This window comes from Anopheles ziemanni, chromosome X (genome assembly GCF_943734765.1).
Source record: "Anopheles ziemanni chromosome X, idAnoZiCoDA_A2_x.2, whole genome shotgun sequence".
Lineage (NCBI taxonomy): Eukaryota > Metazoa > Arthropoda > Insecta > Diptera > Culicidae > Anopheles > Anopheles ziemanni.
Genome location: NC_080707.1, coordinates 12,306,663 through 12,316,156, shown reverse-complemented (window position 1 = coordinate 12,316,156; position 9,494 = coordinate 12,306,663). Strand labels below are relative to the sequence as shown.

At 48.9% G+C, this 9,494-nt stretch overlaps 2 protein-coding genes across 2 annotated transcripts; one reads left to right on the top strand and one right to left on the bottom strand.

Annotated features, from left to right (window-relative positions):
- LOC131290959 (pro-resilin-like) lies at positions 1-615 on the top strand. Its single transcript, XM_058320151.1, has 3 exons — positions 1-130; positions 314-394; positions 476-615. Exons 1-3 carry the CDS (start codon positions 38-40, stop codon positions 602-604), a joined length of 303 nt encoding a protein of 100 aa, XP_058176134.1. The 5' UTR covers positions 1-37; the 3' UTR covers positions 605-615.
- Positions 616-2,021: 1,406 nt separating this feature from the next.
- LOC131291433 (splicing factor 3B subunit 1) lies at positions 2,022-7,651 on the bottom strand. Its single transcript, XM_058320642.1, has 6 exons — positions 7,624-7,651; positions 6,963-7,240; positions 6,754-6,877; positions 6,597-6,676; positions 6,164-6,361; positions 2,022-5,319 (listed from the first exon to the last, which is right to left on the bottom strand). The coding sequence occupies exons 1-6, from the start codon at positions 7,649-7,651 to the stop codon at positions 2,041-2,043; spliced, it is 3,987 nt and encodes a 1,328-aa protein (XP_058176625.1). The 3' UTR covers positions 2,022-2,040.
- Positions 7,652-9,494: the final 1,843 nt, after the last annotated feature.

The following is a 9,494-nucleotide window of genomic DNA, read 5'->3' as shown; positions in this document are numbered from 1 at the left end:
AATATCCACGCCTCGCTCGTCCTGCTTCCGGTGCACCATGTCGGCGAAAATGGTGACGCTGCTGATGGTGTTGTTGAGCGTATCGATCATGCTCCTGCATGCCGCACCACAGGCAGAGAAGTACGAGGCCGTAAGTACAACCAGCTCACACACAGAGAGACTTAAGGATGCTCGAAAGGGAAGGAACATTAACGGAGTGGGATAATCAATAGAATGAATGGACTCGTCCTGCGTTAGCTGGAGCTGGCAACATTGTTGACTCGAGATTCTGTTAGTTCGATTTGCTGAAAACACTATTTCCATCTTCTTTTAGTACGAGTACAAGTACGAGGTGAAGGATCCGGAGAAGCAACTATTTTTCGACAAAAATGAAGCCGGCGATACGGCGGGCAAGGTAAGGGGGGATGGGTCAAGGAGTGGGAGACTACTCCCCATCAGCCCAGCTTAGTTACCACTATCTACCACTTTCTCCCAGGTGACGGGCCGATACTCGGTATGGCTGCCGGATGGAAGACTCATGACGATCAAGTACATCGTGGACAAGGAGGGAGGCTTCCAGCCGGAGGTTGACTTCCAGGACAATGCCAACCCGCTGTCGGGCTAGGACCGATGAAAGTCAGGAGCGTAGCTGTGCTGTGTGTGTTTCTTTCTCGTCTGCATCGTGTACACCGGTTGTGCGACAACTAGTTTGATGTACGGTGGGCGTCGTCTGCTGTCGAATTGGGTGACCAGATCCGAACTCTATCCAATATCCCGCGCTGTCACCGATATACGCTGGAGATGGTGGTGATTTTGTAAATAAGATTGCAATGTAAACAAATAAAGCTTACCCTTTAAGATTTTTATCCCTGGCATTATTGTTGTAGCTGGAAAAAGAAACGTTCATTATTTTATTTTCGTACTACGACATTGGTAATGGAACCTAGTCCGGGGTTCAACCACCAAAATTAGGTAAGATAAGAACACATTACAGTTCCGTATCGGTAGCAGTAAGTGTTTTATTTGATCACATACAAACATTAAATCCAGTGGAAATACTAAGGATGTGTGACCACTCGTGCTTAGTCTTAATATGGATACAATTAAACCTTAGCAAAATTCAGAATATAGACGGTCTTTGAACACCTTATCATCGGGGCGATTCCATTTTTTTTACATCGTTTTCTTGCCGCAGCTTCTCTCTCTCTCTTACCTTATCCTTTCGCGGCCTAGCGAACAAAACTCCGTAATGACTCCGGACGACAACAAGGTGTTAATAACACTACAAAAAATAAAGTGATATCAAAAACAAACAAAATGCCCTATAGAAAAAAAAAATGTAGGCTACCTTAAATAATAACTCTCTGCCCTGCTGGCGGACCTGTGACAACTTTTTTTTCTAGCTTTTCTATCGCGTATCTGTTATGAAGAATTCACACCTTACAATCTACTGCTTAATTATACTAAGAGATAATCGTAGTAGTTCTTGCCTTGCCACTAGCAATTAACTTTTACCTTTTTCTATACGCTACCGGCTGGCGCAAGTTGGGAGTGTTAGGAAAATCCTAGAATACCACCTTCCTAACTATTCTGTAGCGCACTGCACTCATCTGCTGATCCACGAGCTGGAAAAAACTAAAAACAAATGGCTTAGTGCAGCATTTGATCGAGTCTATCTATCGATCGAGTATCGCTAGGATTTGCAGTTTGGATATCTGTGTTAGCAACGGTTTTTTTGGTAATACCATTTTAACCATCCTCTACGTGCATTATGTGTTGAGAAAAGGTTCACTGAATGTTAGGAATGGTAGAAACAAATTGAGTATGTGAAGTAAACCGTAGCGCTTGGGTAAATAGTTTTATCATAAGCAATCCCAATCTTTTTTGTATGAGTCTCGTGTGCATAAATTTACAGTTAAACTTATGCTTGCTCGGAAAGTTCAAGTCGAGCGTGAAAGAGGATGAAAAGTGCATTGCAATGCTAAAGAAAAATCTTGCAAAACAGGGTGATAAACTGTTCGTTCTGGGCAGGTAGAGCTCGCACGGCAATGGACAGCAAGCTTACAGACTGTACTCGAGCTCGTAGCGTATGTACTGGTTGGTTGGGTCGTTGGCGATGCGGGGGTAGCCAGCGATGAGCGCATCCTGCGCGCCAATGTACAGCGAGTTGTAGATCTTCCAGTAGACGTCGCGCACCTTGCGCGCCGGATGGAACAGCCCCTGGAGCGTGTACTGCAGAATCTTGACGGGACCGAGCGCGACGCGCAGCCCCTCGACCGCGTCCATGAACGCCTGCACCAGATGGGGCGACGTTTCGAAGATGTTTGGCCACACGTAGTTGAGCAGGTGGATCAGGGCGTCCTCGCACCCGAACCCGTACACGCCGAGCGCCATGTGCTTGATGGCGGCGCAGGCCGTCTGCCGGTGCACCAGATCGCGGTCCATCAGCGCATCCTCGAGCAGGGGACACACGGCGTAGATGTAGTCCTTGCCCATCTCGCCGATGTACTCGAACAGGAAGGAGAGCGACTTAAGCACGCCGTTCTGCACGTTCAGCTCCGGCACGCGGTACTCGTTCATCAGCGCCGGCAGCACGGTAAACGGGCGGCAGGTTTCGGCGACGATGGCAATCGCGACGGTGGTGCACACGCGATTCTGGCGCTCCTGCACCTTCAGGTTGTTGAGCAGCGTCGCGAGCACGTCGTGCGGACCGATCGCTTTCGCGATGTAGCCGAACGTGTTGACGGTCGCGCGCCGAATCGCCTTCTTGTGCGCCTTCAGCAGCTCGAGCAGCTCGAAGCAGATGCGCATCCACTCGCGGGCGGACACGTACTCCGGCCCACGATCGGCGATACGTCCCACCAGATCGATGCAGTTCTCCTGCACCTTCTCGTGCCGGTTCTTCAGGATGGGTGTGAGGCGCGGCAGCAGATCCTTGATCGGTGGTGTCATCTTCGTCATGCCGATCACGTTCACGATGGCCTTGAGCGCGCCCAGGATCGAACCGAGCACCTCCGGGTACTCCTCGCCGAGGTACTCGTACAGCACCACGCCCAGATGGCCCATCAGCTTCTCCTCCTGGCACGTCTTCATCACGACGGCGATGCGCGATATCAGATCGGCCGCCTGCTGGCGCACCTTCGCCGACTTGTTGTTCAGTCGCCAGAGGATGGTGCCGCAAATCTGTGGCAGGTACGGCTTGACGCGCTTGCTCAGCTGATTCACGATCGTGCCGAACCCGTTCAGCATGACGACGTCCTCGGTCGTTTGCTCCTGGAACGCGTACAGGATGCCATCGATGAGCTGCTCCTCGAGGCGCGAGTCGACGTCGGCCGCACCGAGGTTGGCCATTATCTTCTCGATCGTCTCCATCACCATCTTGCGGTACTGCTCGTTCTCGTCCTTGAGGTCGTCCACCACCCGGTTGATGATCTCGGACGCGCCCACCTTGTTCGCGATCTCCACCGTCGTGTCGACCAGCTGGCGGTAGTTGCGGCGATCGAGCGCCATCCGGTGGTTCCAGAAGTGCTTGAAGAAGTGCGGCAGGATCTCCTCCTTGATGTACTGCGCCTCGACACCGTCGGTGGCGCAGCACTGCTTCACCACCTTCAGCACGATCTTCTTCATCTCCTCGTCGGGCGACTGGAACTCGCGGATCAGAATAAGCATCACCTCACGCGTGTAGTAGTTCGCGTACTCGGCGTCCATCAGGGGAATCAGGTAGCCGATCGCCTTCAGGAACGCCGCCAAACCCTTACCACGGTGCGTACGGATACCCTTCCACAGTGGCTTCAGCACCGAATCGAACGACTCGATACCGTACGGGGTCGCTGCTTCGGCAAGCGCTGCCAACGCCAGCGCCGTGATCGTGCGCACCTTCTGCTGCTCGTCCACCAGCCCGTGCTCGATAATCTCGACCAACGACTTCAGGTGAGGCAGGATGGCGCAACCCATCAGGATGGCGATCTGCTGCACAATCTTGATACCGGTGTGGCGCGCTTGCCACGACTTCTTGCTCTTGCACACCGCCTTCAGGAAGGGCAGCAGCGAGGGAATGCCGAGGGCCGAGGCGACCACCGCAAACGCGCGGGCCGTCGTGTTGCGCACGTACTCGTCGATGTTGTCGATATCGGGACGCATGGTGGAGATCATCGTCGCCAGACCGGCCGCCTTCGCCAGGTTGGAGATGATCTCGCGGCCCTCGACACGCGCGTAGTAATCCTCGTCGATCAGCAGCGGCTCGATCACGACCAGGATCTTGTGCACGTACGGGCGCACCAGGTCGTCCAGCTTGTACAGGATGCGATCGATCACTTTCACCAGCAGGTGGCGCTCCTGGTCCTCCAGCGTGGGACTCATCAGCAGCGGTAGAATCTGGTTGAACAGCGGTCCGGCGCCAAACTCCCGCGCCTTGTCCGTGATCTGGCGCAGTGCGGCCTTCCGCATCGGCGGCGTGCCGTTCTTGATCTTCAGCAGCAGCTTCATGATCTTGCGCTCCTTCTGCTCCTCGGGCGTCAGCGACTCCTCGTCGACCTCCACCAGCAGCTTATCGAAGTACTGCGCGTCTTCCGGCTTCATGAACGGCAGGTTGCCTTTCGGCTGGTTGTCCACGAACTTGGCCGACTTGTCCTCGCTCTGGATGAAAAATGCCGCCGGTCCGCTGCCGGCAAGCGGCGTCGGTGTAGCCATCAGCTTGCGCGCCGGCGTACGGATCGGAATGTAGCCGGCCGGTGGTGGCAAAATTTTGTAGCCCGGCGGGAACATTACGTCCAGCTCCTCGTCGGTGAACGGCCGGTTGCGCTCGTCGATTTCTTTCTCCCAGCGGTACGCCTGCAGCTGCTCGGGCGTCATCGCTGCGAGGTGGCCGGGCGTCGGTGTTGCCATCGCCATCGCCTTTTGTCCGATCGGAGTGGTGCCGCCGGGGGTAAGGAGTGGCGTCGCGTGCCCTGGCGTGCCAGCCGCACCGTGCGGTGTCGGTGTCATCGCCACCGAGGGCGTCATGGCGGAGGGTGTCGCATTCGAGGGCGTCTCATCCCAACGCGAGCGGCGCTTGGAGGCGGGTGTGGTGCCCTCTAGCAGCACTCCCTCCCCGCTCACTCGGTCGGCGCGGGGCGTTTCGGCCCACGAGTGTCCGGGCGTTTCGCGCTCCGTTTTCGGTGTCTCGTCCCAACGGTTGCGCCTGGTCGATTTCTCTGCCGGCGTCTCTCGACCCGGGGTCGCAGCCGCACCGCCCGCATGTGCCGGAGTTGCATCCCAGATGCGTACGTTTGGCGTTGCGCCAGGTGTTTCACTGCCCTTGTGTCCCGGCGTCTCGTCCCAGCGATGGTCGGCAGGTGTTTTCTGCGGAAGGAACAATTAAAAACTGTTCTGTAGCATTTGTTTTAATTGTTTCCCTCCCCTTCAAGTCAGTTATTATTTTTCTTTTCTAAAAGTGAGTACCATGCGTAACTGTTTTTGGAAGTATTGAAGTATTCGGAAAACATTGTAACGTACTCATGGATACCAGCGATTGTCTTCATTCAGATAAGAAGTTGGGAGAAGGGGTCCCAACAACAATATTAGGGAAATTCAATGCTGAACCCATCTTAACTAGGAAATTCGCCGAATTTGAACATGTCCGCGTTAAGGTCTACCTCTTGGGAGCACGTATTCGTTTACGTGTACTTTCCACAAATGCATAAGCAAAATCTGATAAGTTGGCAAATAATCTCAAGATCTGCAGAATGTGTCAAAACAATAGTTCAAGAATTTTACTAAATATTAAATATAGATAGTATGCCCTATCAAACACTGTTAGGTGAAACTGCACAAAAAGCCAACCAGTTTGGTACGACAAAGATATAGCAAACAAAAACAACATAAATTTTACAAATTTTATAACGATAAGAGCCTGGCGAGTGATTTTAATGTTTGCCACCCACTAAACTAAAGGAGCTCGTCCTGATTTTTCTAATAAATTTAAGAGAAGGGATGGTCACACCATTAGATTCAACATAACACTGCACTCGGAGTATGTAAATTCAGCTCATCCATCTCGTGCTTCGTGAGCATTTGGAGATTAAAATCAAAGGTGTCTTTTAAAAACTATTCATGAAGAAGGATTATATTAACAATCTGATGACAAATATCTACCGTCATTTCGCCGACGGTGAGAAGCCCCCAAACATAACTAAAACAAACTTACCTCCGCATCCCATGTCGGAGTTGCCGGTACAGAGGGTTTCTTGGGCGGAATGAAATGTTCCTCCACCGCCTGATCCCAGCGCCCCCGTCTTTTTGGCTCGGCCATCGGAAGCTGCGGTTGCGATGCTTGCTTGAGTGATCCATTTGAGCTGATTTTAAGCGTACCGTCTTTCGCTTTCTCTTGAATTTTCTTACGGAGCTGCGGAAAAGGTAAGAAAAGTTAGAAGTGACGATTATTGTGTTCTAGATATACACTGAAGGAAACAAGAATAGCACCATTCGTTAATATGTATAAAATTTCCATAATTGAAGCTTTTTCCAGTTTGGAACGTTATTGCATTCAGTTTAAGCTGTTAAAAGCTTGAATTTTTCAAGCAGGATGGTGCTATTCTAGTTTCCCTCAGTGTACTGTTGAGAGATTGTATTTTCCATACCTCTTCTTCTTCGCCTTTCACCATCTGCTCGCGCATAATTTCCGTGTAGGATCGGCTGCCAACGTCAGGAGTTTTGCCACCTGTGAATATCGATGAAAATTAAAAGTACGCTCGAAAAAAGCTTCCTTTACTTGAGACAATGTCGGCAAGTACGTACCATCTGCAAACGGATCGACTCGCTCAGGCGAAATGACCAGGCGTCGCCGCTTCTGGCGGTATTCATCTTCCTTTTCTGCTACCGTGGGTCTTCTGCGGTCTGCAAATGGGTCGTAGTCCTCAGCCTGTAGGAGATAAACAAATAGCAAAGTTGCAGACCAAACGTGCCTTCTTCTCCAAAGCTTCCGGAGCGGAAGCAGGTGTTCTTACCTGTACCGCAATGTCATTGAGCAACGCCTGTGGGGCGGTAAACCCTATGGCGCCATTATTCCGTCCGATCGGTAGCCCCTCGTCCTCCTCGTCGTCAATGTCGTCGTTCGGGGCGATGGATGTGACGTATCCGTCGTACTTGCTGTTCGTGTTTCCATCATTGTAAAGATCCGTATCGAAGTAACCGCGGTCGGTCAACCCAACTCCTTTATCTTTTGCTGCCTCGGATGTGATTTCGCGATTTTTCGTCTGAAGATCTCGAATGTGCGCTTCGATGTCTGCAAATGGGAGAAACATATTGAAACAAACAGAAGTATATGGAACCGACGTGTCTGCTCTAGCGTTACAGACCCATTCATAAAAGCATGTACCACTCTGATGCCTTATCTTTTCTTTCTTAGTCTATATTTCATATTTTCGGGAACAGGATATAATTTAAAAGCTACTTATTAGATTTGAATTTGGTTGCATTACTGTTTGGCATTTCAAGACAGCAAATGTACCTTTTTCAGTCATAGAAACGAGATCAAAAGTAGAAAGGCGCAAAGTGTCTGTGAAAAGCAGGCCGCGGAAATGTTTCGTTCCGCAGAACGTAAGCAACCACTTCCAAACGATCCACCAGAGCTTCATTTATGCCCATTCGTGCCACTATTGTACATACCTTCGTGAGTTCTCGCTATATTTTCCATTTTGTTCCTATGAATCACTTATAAAACTTTCCGGGTCAATTGCTGGACAAATATTTTGCCTCTAAATTATAAAATTACGCGTAACTAAACACGGCAATTCTGCTAATATAGAAATGACAGGCTTATACCAAGAGTAGTGATGCTAACCCGGAGCGGTGAATTAAGACCGATCCGATCACAAATCAAATTGACATTAACTCGGAGCAATATCGAGGGATGTTTGATTATTTTTCCAACCTTTAATATAAATAAAAATGGATAAAAATCATCGGAACATGCTTTCAGATTAGACTTCGGAGAGTGATATGAATTAAAAATTGTCTTTGTTCTTAATCGGAGCCAGCTAAATGATGGACTCGCTCCTGTACCTGAGCGGACCTATCCGATTGTCGCTAATTTTTGTTTCCATCACTATTTCTTTTAATACGTCAGTTGCAGTTGTTCTATCCGCTATACCCTCAATGCTGGGGGTATAAACTTTTTCAAACCAGTGTTGTACCTTTTTGAATGCTTGAGTTTATTCCAATTGCTATATCGGGTACGAACATTAAAATAAACGAGGCGTGTAGAGGATCCAATTGCTGCATAGTTGAAATCAACGTCAAACCGACCTTACACATTTTTTTAGGGATTTATAGAACAGACATTAAAGCCAATGTTTGATAAAATATTTTCAAAGCATTTAAAATGATCTGGAATTTGAGCCCAACCCAGGGCTTAAATTTAAAACTTCAGCTTCACTAGGTCACTCCTTCAGTAACCCATTGAAAAGAAAGGTAATAATATTGTCATCACCTGACTAACAAATGCCTGTAAACAAAGCTCTGATCATGGTATGAACAGGTAGGACCAGTATCGAGTTTTCGATTGAGGCTGGTGTCAATGCTTTTAAGTACAATATTTTATCGGACGTCAGATCCGCCAATGTTTTTGAAATTTTCCAAATTCAAACCAAATTAAATACATTTTATTATTTTTTCTTGATGAAAGCCACGATTCCGAGTACTGTCCGGCCTCGGTTTTTGTCATCAAATCCGTGCAGGTTTACAATAACACATTCAGTGCTTCAATTTAAATACTTTTTTGATTAAGCAAAGTAGTCTGAAGCCAATGTGTATAAATATACAAGGTGACTTATCACGGTATCGGAAAAGGATTGGGCTTTTGAAATAACTCTTCTCAAATATGGCACCCCTTCCAAAGCGACATAAAGTCACCTTCTATATTTATACACCTTGATACCCCCCCTCAAATCCCATATGAATACCCCAGAAGTGCTACGTCAAGTCATGAAATGTCATTTTACACTGGTCGACTTCACCTTCTAATTTATACACCTTGGTCTGAAGCGAAAAATCTGCACCTCTCGTTTATTAGTCCATGTTCGAATCTTCTGTCATACAAAATGCATTGAATCGTCTGAGTAAAGAACAGAGCGCGTTGCTATAAACCATCTTCGAACAATTTGTCAAACGGCGAAAACCGAGGTCGACGAAAACCGGGGACAGCCTGTATATAAAATCCCACTTTGTTGACAGATAAAATCGGACAGAGCAAAAGCGTGATATTTCCCTTATACGCACACTCTACATATGAACTACTCTCGCAGGTAGCAGCGCAACGTTTAACACGAGATTTAATGCTCTGTTCATAGGTTCCATCAGAGTTATCATTGACTGCAGGTCTACACGGCGCTGCGACTTTCCTGCGACCGTGGTTTCTGAGACTCGGGGTCCACACTACAGCGCGACGTCGCTTGACAGGCGCTGAACTCCATATAAAAAAAAGCTTGCGCGATGTCTCGCGAATCGCGCTATGTTTTTTTTGCATGGAGTTCAGCGCC